Genomic DNA, 16,175 nt, shown 5'->3' with positions numbered 1-16,175 from the left:
CGTCCTGATACTTACTGCCCCGCACTGCTTACAGTGGTGCCGCCTTTTAGTGATGGAGTTGAAGCTTTCACTGCAGCTCTTGCAAGCCTGTTTCTCCTTGTCTCGCTTCGATTTGGAAGATTTCCTACAGGAATCACTCTGAAATGAAGAGTACAATTATGCGATTAAGAAAAATAATATAAAACAGATCACAAAACAATTCACGGCGTTCTCCTACTGACAAAGATCCTCTTTGGGTTTCACATCATTTTAGAAAAGAATTCCCGTCAGCTCTGCTCACGGCCTCCAGCTGGATGGCTGTTTCTGCTGTGGCATTATGTGATCTCAGATTGCTCGAGCCAATTCTTCAAGTCCCCCCTGCCTACTTGTGCCCTGACAGTCACCGAGCGACCTCATGTCCCAGGCTGGTGAGGAGGAACCAGCAATGCGGGTTCTCAAGAAGAACTTTCCTTCCAGCACTTGCCTTTTCCTCCCTGCTGCAACGTGACTCAGTGAAGGTAAAAGCTGTTGACTTTGTGAGTGTGTTGTAAATTCTTCTGGGTTTTTTTTGGGGGGAGATCTGAAGGTTTTGGGAAAAATTGCTGGACTGAAGACGTGTACGTGCTGGCAGTGGATTTTTACACCACCCCATTTCAAATGCTCAATGTAGGAGTTTCCAGAGGTTCCCTCCCAGTTCAGGAGGAAACATTGAGCCCCTTGGGAAGACATGGACACCAACACCAGGTACCTGCTGTCAGCTGCTCTTGGCAGAACACGCGTTCTATCCGCTGCCCAGGTAGCCAAGCGAGTTCACCCCCTTAAGCTAAGCACCTAAGCTGATGCATGAGGTCACTCAGTATAATTAAACACAGTTGTACAATTTTCTGGTACACTGAAGAGCATTAACACAACCACGTGCGGTTCATAAAAATACAGATTCCCATGGAACTTCAAGCAGGCCCCCTGTTTTGTTTTCTCTTTGAAATACATAAATACTGTTCCCCCTCCCCAGCCAGAAACGGCTCTGTGAAGGGATCAGCAGCTTCCTGGGGATGCACCCGGGGCACCTCCAGCCAGGCGGCATCTGCACGGAGGTCCCAGCCCCGAGGAGGCGGCTGTACCATGGTCCTGTGGCACAGCTCTTGCATGACAAGAGGCTGGGTAACTCTCTTCATTTTTGTTTGCTTGACACAATCATTTAACAGACCACTGGGAGAAGAAACACTTCCTCTACACTGAAAGAGCAGAAGTATCTTACATTCTGTCTGAAAGTCAACCAAGTGAAGATCAGGGTCACTGGAGGTTACACACATTCTGGACTTTTCGACACCCCCATTCCCTTTAAATCACCCGTGCACACCACGTCACAACTTAAGTCCACTTGAGAGAGAAGAACTGGCTCAAATTCCCCCTTCTTCAAAGCCTTTATTTAACACAAGGCTGTGGGCATGTGTGGTGGGAGGCAGCAGCAATTACAGCTCCCCAGGAGCACCAGGCAGGTGTCACCAGCCCTGTGGAAATTCTGCCAATTGCCCTGCGGCCCCACCTTAGTGACAACTAACCTGCAGAGGTCACTAATACAGATTTTCAGGCCGATTAAAAACCAAGCCAAACAATCAACAAACAAAAAATCCCCCCCAAATTTTCCAAGCTGACACAGCTCCCCCATCCGCAGTCTCCCCGAGTCCCTGCGCGCAGGGAAGCACATTGTATTCAACAGAGCTATTGAAACCACCCGGGCTTGTCATGGCATTACACAACAAAACCACAACTAATTACTTCTAATTGGATTGGCCCTTTTCATTTTTATTATCTTTTCTATAGCTGCAATAGTAACGTTTCAAACTCGTACACAAGCACAGAGGATGTTTTGCAATTCAGCTTAGTGAAGCACAGTCACACGGGTTTGTTCATTCAGGAAAATCACTGCACCATATACGTACACCCTAACTGCTCGGCTAAACAGAACGCCCGCAAGCCCAAGTCCTTGCCCACACAAAAGTGGAGTGCAGTATTTCACTTTTCTTGTGAAGAACCAGATGTAACGAGTATGACATGGAATTGCACCACCCGAACAATGCCTCATGAATCGCTGGCAAAAACATCCCTTTCAGGCTCTATTAGGCCCCTCCATGTAACGCACATAATTAAGGCGATTTGAAAAGCTCTTACCGAGCAATCTACAGAGTAACTTTTTTATTTGTAACACATATATTGGCTAAAGGCAGCTGTTTCTCATTCTGATTTTGATGCTAATGCTATTTAGTTTTTTAGAAGAGTAATTTTCCTTCCACTGGCTAGGGATGGGTTCCCCTGAAGCTGTTAGATCAGAGCATTTCCTCATTGGTCAAGCTTATTCTTTATTTTCTTAATAGTTAAAATTTGTATATAGCATAACGAGCCTTTTGATTCTTATGTTAACCACAATTTCACTAGAGTTACTGGCACTGCAAGAGCGTAAATGAAGGTGCCATTTAGCCTTGTGAACTATGACTGGAAGATCATCTTCACAAATGCTAAACAAATGCAGTTTTTGGCTTTCAGTCAATACCTACACGTGCCTGCACAGGAAAAATGCTGAAGTTCCTCTACCATGACTTGAATGGACTTGCTTCATGTGGAAATTGGTTAATTTGATTTGTACTTCAACAGGAATATCCATCATCACCCATGTGTATGTTTCTATAACACAGAGAAGACTCAAGCTGGATGTATCCTCTAATTGGTCTCATATTTGACTTCTTCCTCGATGTGAAACAGTTGGGACAGTGTTCACTTTCAGCAATACATGACCCATATATTTGACAAAGGAAAAAAAGCAGAAGGGGTATTACATTGGACAAGATTTGTTATGACAGTTACGCATGAGCTTTTATTTTAGACCATTTTAACTTGTGGTGTAGTGTACAACAAATATTTAATACTAACTTCACTAATAAAAAAGGCCCTGTAGAAAGAGGTCTTTAAGTGTTTGACGAATACCAGCAATGTTTCATAATATTTCTCAACATTATGGGAATACAGTGAGAACACAAGTATTTGAAACACTGCTATTGCAGCTGTAGAAAAGATGATAAAAATGAAAATGTATTTTCTTTATGACTTGGAAAATTCCAATGAGCAATTACAGAAGAAAGACTTATTCAATATTACGTTATTTAACTGCTGACACTGAGAAGGAATTAAGAAGCCCTTTGCTTTGCATCCCTGTGAAAACTATGAGACTTTGCTGCCCGGGCAGCCCCCCAATCCCAGCCAAACGGCTCAGGATGGCAACCTTGCCATGTACTTTTAACTGCACGCCAGCTGAACAGAGCAGGTTTTGGAGAAAACAAGGACATACATTATAATTCACAAACGTTGTTCATCAAAGGCAAATTTAACAGTCACTTTGCAACTGTGTCCTTTATTATACAAGGAACGTTATTCACGGTCGATGCATGTTAAGAGGGAAGCTAATACAGAGCTGCTCTACCTTCAACTGGAATATCTTGATACTAATGCACTGGAATAATTGTCATATTTCTCATCTTTCTTGGTGTACCCAGCTCTGTTTTGAAGCCGCTGAACCTGATGGGTAGCAATTAAGCCTCAGTGCTGTACGTGCAATATATACACGGTCTGATGAGACTCTTACATGGGCAGACACACAAGCAACAAAGGGGGTTCAAATAATTTTCTTCTCATTATGCTTAAGCAGCTTCATGTTTTCCATTTACAAATTACATATTTGGACATACCCACAATGGGGAAGAACATCAGCAGTAGCTTCTGGAAATGCTGATTATACATGGGAAATTGATTTAAATCTTATAGTATATTTTGTATTCTGTAATGCAGCTGAATTGTTTAGTTTGTTTCTCTATATGCCAATGTCATATGTGCAAGATTACATGTAAGACAATCTTCCACTGGCTTGTATTTTCCTCGTGCATTAAGATGGTTGAGCACAGATTGCACAGCTGTACAGCACACAGTGACGCTGTGCAGCACACGGTGAGGCAGCGCAGCACACAGTGGCCCTGTGCAACGCACAGCAATGCAGCGCAGCACACAGCGACAGCGTAGCACACAGCGACAGCGCAGCACACAGCGACAGCGTAGCACACAGCGACAGCGTAGCACACAGCAATGCAGCGCAGTGTACAGCGATGCAGCACAGCACACAGTGATGCAGCACAGCACACAGTGATGCTGTACAGCACACAGTGACGCAGCGCAGCACACAGCGATGCAGCGCAGCACACAGCGATGCTGTGCAGCACACAGTGACGCAGCGCAGCACACAGCGACACTGTGAAGCATACAGTGACACTGTGCAGCACATAGCAACACTGTGCAGCACACAGCTCAGGCTGCCTGCACTGGACTGTTGCTGTCGGGTTGTGTGAACATGCAATGCTGCAGAAAACCTGAGAGACTTGTCAGGAGACTCAGCAGAACCTGAGAAGGAGACACCAGTTTGCTGACCACCACTACCACCAAGTGGTTTGCATGAGGAAGCTGTTTTAAGCACAGAATGTACTCTCTTCGAGCACTCACTGAGATGTTTCTATAGCAAAGTCATCATTAAAAATTAATATTTTTGAATGCGGCAACTAACATCTGAATTCTTGCTCACGCTGATGTTATCCATTTGCTACAATACAGCTAAATGAGACCCAAGAATCAATATTACAGAATTTTAGATATTTTTAGCTTTGTGGTTTTGATCAACTCAATTTTGTTTCTATCTCAGAAATCGAATTTTTCTTTAAATACGCAACTTAAGGAAAATTACTTAATGTGTCAAGATATACTATACGAATCACTAACATGACTATGCATAATCAACTATAAAGATCTAATTTTTTTTAAATTTAATTCCAACTAAAATCTGCATTCCCTAAGAAACTGAAGACCCACAGGTTGCTCACTGTACCATCTGTAACTCGAGGAACAGGGGACTAATACAGGGGACTAATCACAAAAGTGACTACAAATACATTAAAAATTGCTTAGGGAAAATATGAAATGTGAACAGACAATAAATAGCAAGGAGTATACTAATTACAAACACATTTTTAATGAGCTCTTGTTTGTGTAGGTCAGGTTGCTGGCTTGTTTAAAAGCTTTTCATGGATACTCTGTAAACTCTACCAGTAGGTTACAAGCTTGGTCTGGAAAAGCCTGCTAAGGGGCGCCTTTGTTATGTAAAAGTTCATGCTAATATTAATACACAATATCCTATAGTATGAGAGACGAGAACACTAAAAAACAGACCTTATTAAGGACTCAAAACCTCTGGTTTGACTCAGCATCAGTGACAAATGTTGTATAGAGCAAAATGAAAAATACCTTTAAAAGTATATTTTGCTTTCACAGCAGCCAATCACTTAGAGGCCAGAGATGTATGAAAGTACTATCATCTTCTCTGTATTGGCAGAAGTATGAAAGGCACACTATGAAAGAAGCGCTAATCAAAATGTGGTTCTGGAGATGAAATCCCAAGTTACACAGTCTCACAGTACTAACCAGCCAGGTTTCCTCATCTCTGCCCTCCGCTCCCAAGCACGCAGTGTAGCTCCCTATCAGAATCCAAAAACAAACACAAAACCCCTAATGCCACAACCGTACCCATCAACTTCCCTCCAGCCACGGTCCCCATAACCACATTCACACACATGTGCAGATATATCTGGAACAGGAGGATTTAAATTTCCTGATGGTGTAAACTCTGCAAGTAACTGTGGGTGTAACGTGGCCAAGAAGTTAAGGACAGGACAGCTGCAGCAACAGACGGCAGAATACAAACTGATATACTGAAATAGCTGATTTTTTTTTTCCTGCTACAAAAGAAACACAACAGCCCTGTCTTGCTCTATGGAAAGTATCGGATTCAAATGACCTACCCCTCCGAACGCACCGCCACCATCTGCTCCTGGCATCGACTCCACCGAGCTGGTGCTGGCTATCTGAGGGACAGAGAACAACACACAACAACTTCAACATGGACATTCTTCCTGAAATATATTAAATGTTGAGAAAGAAAACATGGCATCATTTGCTTTTAGCCCCTCAACTACTTGCTTGTGAACACACTTTAATTGCACAGGTACTCAGCCACTCTGATGCTGGGTTGACTACAAAGAGGGTGATGTTACCGATGGCAGGGACGTACCGAGGCTGCTGCTTGGTGCAGTCAGTGGGTTCCATTCAAACAGCACTCAGGTCAGTTTTTCTTAGTTGCAATATATCTCTCAACCTCTTAATAAATGCAAACTGGCATCTATACATTACTTAATACATATAGAGGGCAAATAACAACCTTAGGTACACCAAAATCATAGGCTACATCCTAAAAGGAAAACCATCCCATCTGCCATTAATGTACAGGGAGTTCGCAAGTTTACAGGTGGTTCTCAAAATATTAGACTCTTCATGATAAATTCTCTTCCTTTGTTGATTAGACAATGTCTCATATTTCAAGGTTACCCAAATCTCCAGTGCATTTTTGCTTCTTTCTGTTCGAAAGCAAAAAGGTTTAACCTCTGTTATTGCAAAAAAGCCTGTACTGTAGCTTTGAGTAAGCAGCCAAATTGAAGAGCTATTCATTCTGATACACAGTTGTATCTATTTATATACTAATACAATCAGTTGACGCTCAAGAACAAGCAAATGAGCAACTGCATTCCCTGGGGCTGGGGCTGTGTCACCCCTGGAGCAAGTCCTCAGAAAATGCAGCTTAATGAAAGGGAGGCATCACGTACAGCTCCAGCCAACTACTTCTGCCTCTGCAAAAACCCAGCAAGCTGTGGGTCTTCATAGCAGAAAGGAATCCTCATCAACCCATGTACTTTGATCCCTCTGTATAGTAAAAGGACACCTGTGTGCTGTGACACGGGACTTGGGAAAGGAAATGCAAATGTGGAAAGAAAATGGGGTTTGGAGGAAAGACTGAGAAAGGTCCCAGCAAGGTTAGGGAAAAGAGTAAACTTCTCGAGATGCCTGTTCAGATTCCCATGCACTTTTATTTGGAAAAATGTGCTAAAAATCAAATACCCTCTACTCTTAACCCGGAAAAGATTTCAACAGGGCTTGTTCCCCTTATGTTACCATTATCAATCCAAGTGAGTGAGATGCGGTGTGGATGAAGACATTTGTCAGAACGACCACAGGGCTTGGGGGAGGAACAGAAATGGGGGCGTGGGGGGGAAATAATGATGATTTAACAGGATCTAAAACTCATGGTTTAACTACCAGAAGCAGTCCCAACTCTAAAATCTTGAGGACGCTACTTGTGCAGAGCCCTCTGCCGCACTTTTCCTTGCCAGCCTTCCAGTAAGGCACAAACAGGGTCCTTCCCACACAGCTCTTTCGAGACAAGCAGCGATTCCTCTTCCTCGGGAACAGGTTTAGATGGCTTTATAAAAACCCTTCACACAGCCTTGAAATGCTGCAGGTGAAAAGGGAAAACATGGAGATGAGCATCCTCTTTCTGAAGGAACTAAGCCACAAAGGGACCCTGGAGCTTTCTGAAAAGACAAAGACACCGTGACAGTCAGAGAGCGACTGGTGACAGCTCTGAACGTTCACCTCCTGACAGCTGGGACATCACAAATTCCTCGACATTGTTCTGCAGGGGGTATCTTAAGAATCAGATCAAATGTCAGATTTCTGCACTTCCAAGAACTCGCAGGTCTGTGGGCAGGTTACAGGTGAAGATCAACCTCAGCGCTTGTCTGAGGTTGGGGAAGCCAGCAGGGAAAACAGCAGCACAGGAAGGATTGCGTGCAAAGGCATGGGCTGGTCTGCAACTGAAATCAATTCTAAGCACTGTAACACAGCAAACGTATGCTCAGGGATGGAGAAAAGCAATTTGGCTCTTTTTCTACAGGCTTATTAAAACCAATTTCTAGTAGCTGTTACAGATCCAGCCAGGAATCCATGAATGCATATCTGTTTCTTGAGTCATGAGAGCAAAAAAAGGAAGATTATTGTCATTTTTTCCTTTACAGAACACTGCCCAATATTCCATAAAGATGATGAGATACGTATGGCGGATGCTGCCTACAGCAGCATATTGCTACTAAGAATGCAGTCATTATTTGTCCAATTTTCCTTACAGAACTACCTTCAGTTCTTTTTGAATGACAGATATTTAGCTGTGACATCAGTTTTCAAAGCTGATTATCTAGATAAGATAATCTCCTAAAAATGCAGGTTAGCATTCTGGCACGAAATAAATTAAAGTGCATGCTGCACTAATATCACAGCCAGGAGATAAACCAGACTCTGCTCTGCTCAACTTTTAGAACCAGAGGAGTATAAACATGTGTCTACCCCATTAACACAGGAACAAAATAAAATGGAATTTACAAAGGAAGATGATAATAATAAAAACAAAGTTAAACAGACACTGTGTCTTCATTGGGTAGAAAGAAGTGTGCTTACTAGTTTGCTTATTAGCAAAAGACATTTGTCCATCAAGGCATCCTGGTTCTGAAGACAGCCATGAGTTAACTTAAAAATATAGGTAAGAACTGACTATTTTTCCATTTTTTTCCAAGTGTTTCTAGCTAGTGAATAGCACACGATCCGTAAGCTCTGCCATATTCTGAAAAATGGCTCATTGCTGGCTGCTTTCAGCAACAGGGTCCTAGATCTGCGGAGGTTTGCAGAGATCTCCACTGGCAGTCTGGTTAATGCTGGGATGAGAGGAACATCTAACAATGCCCCTGAGCCCCCTGGGAAATCAGTCAGATAAAAACCCAGCATTATTGAGTCACTGCAGCAGTTCTGGGGAAGGCGAGGTTTCAAAAATGGTTGGGTATCCAAAAAAAGATTTAAAAAAGAAAAAACTTTATGAGGGGAGGGGGAAAGGGAGGATAAAAAGATCCCCAAGTTTAATCTCTGCAGATGGACCTTCTCTCCCTGCGCTCCACGATCTAACATGTTTGACCACTGACATTATCAATATACAGGCAGCTCTGCACAAAATTACTAAAAATTTCCCTCTCCCAGGCCTTCTCCCCTTTAGGCTGTAGCAAATGACTGTGGTTAAGGTTATCACCATCATTTTCAAGTCGAATTATGAGATATTGTTATCATCCTCATGTGAATACTTCCAAAACAAAATTCCTAGCAGACACAGCATAGAGTAACACATTACAGTTGCAGAGAAACAGAATAAACTTTCAAGACTATTATGCATATTTAGTTGAAGAGTATTCTTTCTGAAATCTATTTATTAGCTATAAGACAGTATTTTAAAGTTCCTTTTAAAATGAATCGATTTCCTTTCAACTCTTTAGAACTTCTTTTAAAAGAATAATAAAATGAGAAAAGAGAAATAATCCCCAAAGCCATCTCTGAGAAGATGGGGATAGGTAATGAAGAAAACCTCCCAGGCACACAAACATAATTCCAGACAGCCAACCACTCAGAATGTTGAAGAATTACACCTGTTATGCTAAATGAGCCACTACTCTGGAAGATGACTGATAGGTCTCTTGCACTGGGTTACCTTGGGTAATTTATTCCATACCTGCACGGCTGAGTAACGGTGACTGATACGCATCTGAGAGCCACAGAAATGGAGCTGACTGTACCATAATGTAATATAAAAATCAAGAAAAAAGTTACACTACTTTAAAGTCAGCTGTGTAAGTCTAGTTTAACTGCTGGTTACAGCAAAGGAGAAATAAGCACCCATACTTACTGAGGCATCAGCAGGATGCTCCTCCTCTTGAGAAAAAGAGCTATTGAAAGCTCTAAATGTCTCACTGTTCTGTTTGTGCTTTTCAATTGTTGCTTGAATGACCTGAGACAAAAAATCCAGCAAAGACGAGAAATGTCACAAAAGGAGCCTTGGAAAAATTCTCTCATAGGAAGACAGTTAGGATTATCATTTTAGCCAAAATCCCTTACACTTGCATAAATGAAATGGAAATTTAAAAGCCTTAATAACTACCAAGGGTGGTGTTAACTCACTACTGTTGAAGTTAAAAACGAGGACTGTCATCAGACAGTGTCTCTACAGGTTCTCCTGCTGGCCTTGGGGGCTGCAGGACACGGGAACCCTCCAGAAGCCCCGGACATTGCCCGGGACCCTGCAGCACCAGTGGGACCCTGGGGTGGCAGCAGAGGGACCCTGCCTGTGGCTCCACATTCCTCCGTAAGCAGCTTCACCAGGCTGGACTACCCAGTTTCCTCACACAGACACATTCATCCACAACCCCAACAAGATCATTTTAAAAACTGAAGTTCTAACTGCATGGTGCTCTCCACCCGTATCATAATGGTTTTGTATTAACCTGGATCCATTCTCTCTTCTCCTCTTCTGTTCTGTTAAAACAAAAGAAAAATACAGGAAAAAATCATAATTCTACTTCAAATATTTTCAGTAAATTCAAATTCACATCTTTGCAGTTTTATACGCATCAAGATTTCAGCTTTGCTATCCACTACTTCATAAATATTATTAATAAGTATTGACCTAAATTACTACCAAAAAAGTGCCAAAAATGTTTGAATTACTAATACAGTGGAACCTATAAGCACTACTATAAACACCATAAGCACTCAATAAAGCAAATCAACATAGCACTTCAACACACTCTGACGTGGGACCAACAGATTCTCTTGCATATTTAAGTCAAGCATCTCTGATGTTCGTCTCCTGGTTTAAAGCTACGTCACACTTAGCACAGCCATATCCCCTACATAAGAAATTTCTACATAAACATGTGCAAACCTCAAAAGACAGAACAAGCACCATACCTGGCTTGTAGTTCCAGTGATCTCTTTTTTCCTGTTATTGAAAATGTATGAGCTACGTTTTGCTTGGCAATTTCTTGGACCTGTAAAAAGAACATGTCAGCTTCTTACTAGTCCCCACTATCTTTCAATAATTTTTAATGACTTACAGATATATATATTCTTTGAAATACTGAGCTGAAATGATTGCTCAGAATACAGTGTAGAGGCAGGAAAAACAAAGGATTGTTTCTGTAATTACTCATCTTGCTACAAACCTTCTGAATCTGTATCCCAAACCAGTCCCCTAGAGCAGTAGGGGAAGAGTCAGGTGCCGGGTGACATGGGAAGGTTTTACAGCAAAGTATGCATGGAGTCACCCGTTTCTCACCCACCTTTGGGTGATTACCTCATAATTAAAATTTTTAAAAAAAGAGCTCTAAAGCTGGACTTTAAAATTCTGTTATATTCCTACAAACATATATCGATATATTTTTAGTTTCAGAGCGATCTGACGCTATCGAGTAGGGAAGCAATAAAACAGGGGAAGAGATGCAAACCTGCAGTCCTGCAATGTCCATCTTCTCTCGAACACTGAACTTCTGGCCTATGAGCCTCAGTTTTGGCACACAGTAGAGCACCATGCTGTTAAACTGCAACAAGGGAAGACCTGAAGTTAAGGCATTACATGCTGGACAGAGCCTGCATGTTGGCAGTTTAGGAATCCGGCACGTCTTACTCTAAGATGTAGTTCTTAGGAGATTTAAGGAGCAAGCTAGGTTCGTGTATCATCAGTTGGGAGAAGCTGGACAGACAAACATGTCAGCCAATCGCTTCTCCCTTCTCCCCCGCTCTGGTATCAATTTGAGCACCTTGAAAGCAAAGGAGAGCTGTTCTCTCCGTGCAGCTGGGAATGAGGCTCCTCAGGTGCTTCACAAAAATGCAGCCGCTGAGGAGGGAGGCAGGAAAGGCCCCTTGGGGCCTGACAAGCCAGCAAAGCCACGAGCCTGGGAGAAGGAAGGAAACTCCCAGGGAAAAGGCATCAAGAGAAAAGTGCTGCTGAGAAAAGGGAGCAGCTGGGCTCAGCTGGCGAATGCTTTTTGTACATATCATTTCACAGCACAACTCTGAAAATAAAACAGCAACAGAAAAACTCACCAGGAATAAATACCTATCCTGTGCTGTGCCGTTCTTCGCTGAAAGTTTCTGAATGTGTCCTTCTTTAATGAGCTCGTTGGCTGGGTTAACAATGTCCTCTTCCCCACCAAGTCGCTCATAGACTTCCAAGAGCTTGTGCATCTTTTCCTGTAAGTGAAAAACCCCCCGCAATGTAAATAAAATAAATCATTCCATTTGGCCTGTCACATTATCATTTCTGTGGTAAGTGTAAATAAGTAGGAAAGAAAAGAGACTTTTACTTCTGCTATTGCTTTGCATTTTCAAAAATTAATGAATACCTGTTGCACACTCTTCAGTCACCACTCTATTAGTCACTCATGAGTCATACTTGGATAGTATCATTTTGAGATCAATCTATTTGCTATCTTTAGATGTTCCTATTAAACAATAAATACATATCGTTGGAAGCAATGGCATCAGGTGCAGCAAAATCAATGGCCAAGTTGGAGACTAGTACATTACCAAATTGTTTCCAAGTTTGAATTGACTAACTCAGCTTCCACCCCTACATCTCAGACTAAGATTTCTGCTACAGCATGAATGTATTTCAGCTTCTAAGAAGTTTCACCTCTTGTATTGTTGTCAATACAATGGCAGGTAGGTCGCCATCAGGAAGCACGGTCTTATTTTGCATTTCTAAGCTCAGTCTAAAACCTCAGCTGTATGGGGAATGCTACAGGGGCCTCCATGGCAAAAAGAACCTCTGAAATAGGCCAGGACAAAATGATTAAAATACAGTTTTATGGCATTCAGGTATCCTTACATCTTGGTCAAAATTCTTTATGAAGGGATTACTTCTTCCTTTTCAGCAAAGCACTGTTTCTACTTTATATTAAATCATTCAAATATTAAAGTCCCCGCACGCGGTATTCAAATGGATAAGGGTAACTAGTTCACCCACTTGCAGCTGCTGTATTAAGCACTACTGCAGCTTTAAGAAGTCAAAATAAGAAAAGGGTTTAAATCTTGCTACTGAGTTATAGCATTTGAAAGGTTTGGCTTTCAACTACAAGCTGGACTGATGTGCTCCAAATGGCACTGTCAGCAAATGGTCAGAAAATAAGCACAGAGATCTACGCAAGTACACCCAAATATGCCCAAACACATCTCTAAATCGTATCTCTGCCTATCTATAGATCGAGATGGAATTTCAGGTCTTTACACGCTTTATTTACCCCCCATTTGACTTGAGAATTTTCACCACAAATACCCATCACACCAGCTCCTGTCCTAATCAATTCTTCTGACCAATGATTAAACAAATGAACAACCAAAAAACCTCACCAGAAAAACCCAAACAAAGCCAGACCATTGAAATAAATATACTGTAAATCAAAATGGCAGGTGGGGGGCTGTGGATTCAAAACAAATAAGCAAATGATCTAAGTTTCAAAAGGCAGCAGATTCTATTTTTTTTTCTCATCAAAAGGGAAAATGAGCAATTTAATTTAAAAACAAACAAGAAAATAAAAACCATTTTCCTTCGAGTCTCTGCTTGGGCAAACCCTATTAATTATAGAAGAAATCAAAGCAATAAGACTAGAGGGTTCAGGTTGTTAGCAGCAATGAATGGGGGTTGCAAAATTATTATAGCCAACTTTTCTAACAGGTTTTTGTGTACTAACAGAAAAAGCACCCAACACAGAAAGCAACTGGCTGGTAGTTTCATATTCCTGCTGTCTGTGGAGACACTGTGCACAGTCCCAGCAAATCAGGTGCTACTTGTGGAAGAGTTGCTCAAGGCCCCAAACCAGAAAAGCTTCCACCTAAATTTATCCTTAACAAGAGAACATGCCAGGCTCCAACAGAAGTAGACGGTTTCGAAACTGGCTGTCACTGAGACATACTGAAAATACCCAGCCGTGAGCTGGTTCCTTCCCTGTGCAGGGAGAGGAAATGCGTCTCATGGTGCCTGCGCGGCCACCAGAAGCAAGCGAGGGTGCGTCAGGGAAGGGGACGCAGACCTGGGACCCGCTGTTGCTCAGCGGGTGCTACGCCAGATATGCAGCATTTAAGATCTATTAGATATACAAGCTCCTGAGGCACTTGGGTGCACAAAAGGGGTAACACCTGTAACTATAAAGTCAATTTACCTTAATCATAATGCACTAACTGTTCTGTATGTGCATGTGCCACCATTCAAAACCTCCACGGTCTCAGGGTGCCCAGCTTTGGAAGTATAGCTTACCAAAGTGACCAACACCTGCTAAATGCATTCTCTGTGCGTTTAAAATGAGCCAAAATCAAATCAAAACAACTTCCAGTCTGGTGAAGACCTGTAGGGCTAAAAAATTAGTGTGAAAATCTGCAAGGATAACTTACATAGAGACCTAATGCTTTCAACTTTTCTCAATGAAAAGCAAATAATGAGTTTTATGAAGATGTCCTTTTTCAATTGGGTACCTAAGAGTACCTAAAAGTGAAATTTAGGCTCAACAACCCATGGTAACTGCAAAAGGATCATTTATGATCAAGAACTCAGATATCCAACCGATGTTTAATGCCTGCCTCACTGTATAGTACTTAGCCTAGTGCAGTGGGGGACCATCGCTTCAACCAAGCGTTTCAGTCAGATTACAATTCCATTACACAATTTCTACTCACCATCTTTCGGATGGCTGCATTCGAATGGTTTGCTGCTGTAGATATGAGCTCCAATGATTCTGCAATAAAGGTAGCAGCAGTTATGCATTCTACAGATTTTATCTGTTAATTGCACTCTGGGTTTTCTTTTTCACCTCCCTCAGTGTTCCTTCCTGTAAAACCACTGTTGCACAAGCAAAGACCACATTTTTTCCTTCCAAAAAGTAAAAAGAACGCTTATAAGCAATTATATACACAATCGCTTCTGCATGTTCAGCCAGTCCATGCACATCTAAATGTTTAACCTTCCTCTCCTAAAAGTCTAGGCAAAAATAGCGCACATGCTCCTTGGGAAGCACATACATTTAAGACCACTCTTATTTTCTTCCTCTGGTTTTTGCAAGGCTGTCCTCCTGTATTTGTCCTTGGCCATACAATGGATTCGATAAAAATGCCAAATGTTCTGCCATTACGAGCCTCAATATTTTGTCTCAAGTTATTTGCCAAAACTCTCTTCAGTCCTTGAGCCAACATATCAACCCTTCTCTACTCTAAGAGCATTCAAAACCCCTTTGTGCTATGTTTGGCAATAATTTGATTAATTTAAATCCCCATTTATACTATCGCCCTAGTTAAAAGTATCTGAATATGTGAAGAAAAAACTCTCAAGGATTTTATTTTACTCATTATCTAGGAGGAGTTAACACGTACTTTCAGCATCTTTCCTGTCTGGAGACTCTTCTGGAAGTTTCTTCAAATAGTCTTTGAGGAGAAGCTCATAACGAGGAATCCTTTGCACTGGTTCAAGCATGTGATGCTGTAATGTCAGGTTTCCACACACCTCCTGTTTCTGCAATGGAGAGAAAACAAGCACAGAAGGGTTTGGTTTTGTTCCTGCCTTTGGTGTTGAACAGCAACAAAAAATGACCATTCACATGAGTCAGAGGAGCGCAAAACAACTTCTCAAGTTATCATAGAATCATTATGGTTAGAAAAGACCCTTAAGATCATTGAGTCCAACCATCAACCTGGCACTGCCAAGTCTACCACTGATCCATGTCCCTGAGAACCTCATCTCCGTGTCTGTTCAATCCCTCCAGGGATGGTGACTCCACCACTGCCCTGGGCAGCCTGTTCCAATGCCCAACAGCCCTTTGGGGAAGAAATTGTTCCCCAGATCCAACCTCAACCTCCACTGGAGCAACTTGAGGCCATTTCCTCTGGTCCTGGCGCTTGTTCCTGGGGAGCAGAGCCCGACCCCCCTGGCTCCAAGCTCCTTTCAGGCAGTTCAGAGATCAGAAGGTCTCCCCTCAGCTCCTGTTCTCCAGCTGAACCCCCAGGTCCCTCAGCCGCTCCCATCACACTTATGCTCCAGCCCCTCACCAGCTTCGTTCCCTTCTCTCAACTCGCTCCAGCACCTCAAGGCCTTTCTTGGTGTGAGGGGCCCAAAACTGACCCCAGGATTTGCGGCTTCTCCTCCCCAGGTCCCAGCACAGGGACGGTCACTGCCCTGGGCCTGCTGGCCACACCAGTGCTGGTACCAGTCAGGATGCTGGTGGCCTTTTTGGCCACCTGGGCACACACTGGCTCATGTTCAGCCGCTGTCACCAACACCCCCAGGTCCTTTTCCACCAGGCACTTTCCAGCTGCTCTTCCCCAGCCTGCAGCGTTCATGGGGTTGTTGTGACCTGAGTGCA

General features: G+C 42.6%; 2 protein-coding genes across 3 annotated transcripts in view; one reads left to right on the top strand and one right to left on the bottom strand.

Annotated features, from left to right (window-relative positions):
- NINJ1 (ninjurin 1) overlaps window positions 1-16,175 on the top strand; it is a 294,431-nt gene that overhangs the window by 132,263 nt on the left and 145,993 nt on the right. The gene's annotated exons all lie outside the window — the stretch shown is intronic.
- Window positions 1-16,175, bottom strand: part of FGD3 (FYVE, RhoGEF and PH domain containing 3) — a 97,700-nt gene that overhangs the window by 12,246 nt on the left and 69,279 nt on the right. For both annotated transcript variants that reach the window (XM_065845491.2, XM_065845493.2), the window contains exons 8-16: window positions 15,190-15,328; window positions 14,500-14,558; window positions 11,875-12,021; window positions 11,277-11,369; window positions 10,741-10,820; window positions 10,275-10,305; window positions 9,680-9,781; window positions 5,871-5,933; window positions 16-138 (exon numbers count right to left, since the gene is read on the bottom strand). In XM_065845491.2, coding sequence (XP_065701563.1) covers window positions 16-138; window positions 5,871-5,933; window positions 9,680-9,781; window positions 10,275-10,305; window positions 10,741-10,820; window positions 11,277-11,369; window positions 11,875-12,021; window positions 14,500-14,558; window positions 15,190-15,328 — 837 coding nt within the window. The remainder of the gene's footprint in view (window positions 1-15; window positions 139-5,870; window positions 5,934-9,679; window positions 9,782-10,274; window positions 10,306-10,740; window positions 10,821-11,276; window positions 11,370-11,874; window positions 12,022-14,499; window positions 14,559-15,189; window positions 15,329-16,175) is intronic.

Source organism: Patagioenas fasciata, chromosome 10, assembly GCF_037038585.1.
Source record: "Patagioenas fasciata isolate bPatFas1 chromosome 10, bPatFas1.hap1, whole genome shotgun sequence".
In the NCBI taxonomy this organism is placed as follows: Eukaryota; Metazoa; Chordata; class Aves; order Columbiformes; family Columbidae; genus Patagioenas; species Patagioenas fasciata.
The sequence above is the reverse complement of the archived record's forward strand: the minus strand, read 5'-3'. Positions and strand labels throughout refer to the sequence as shown.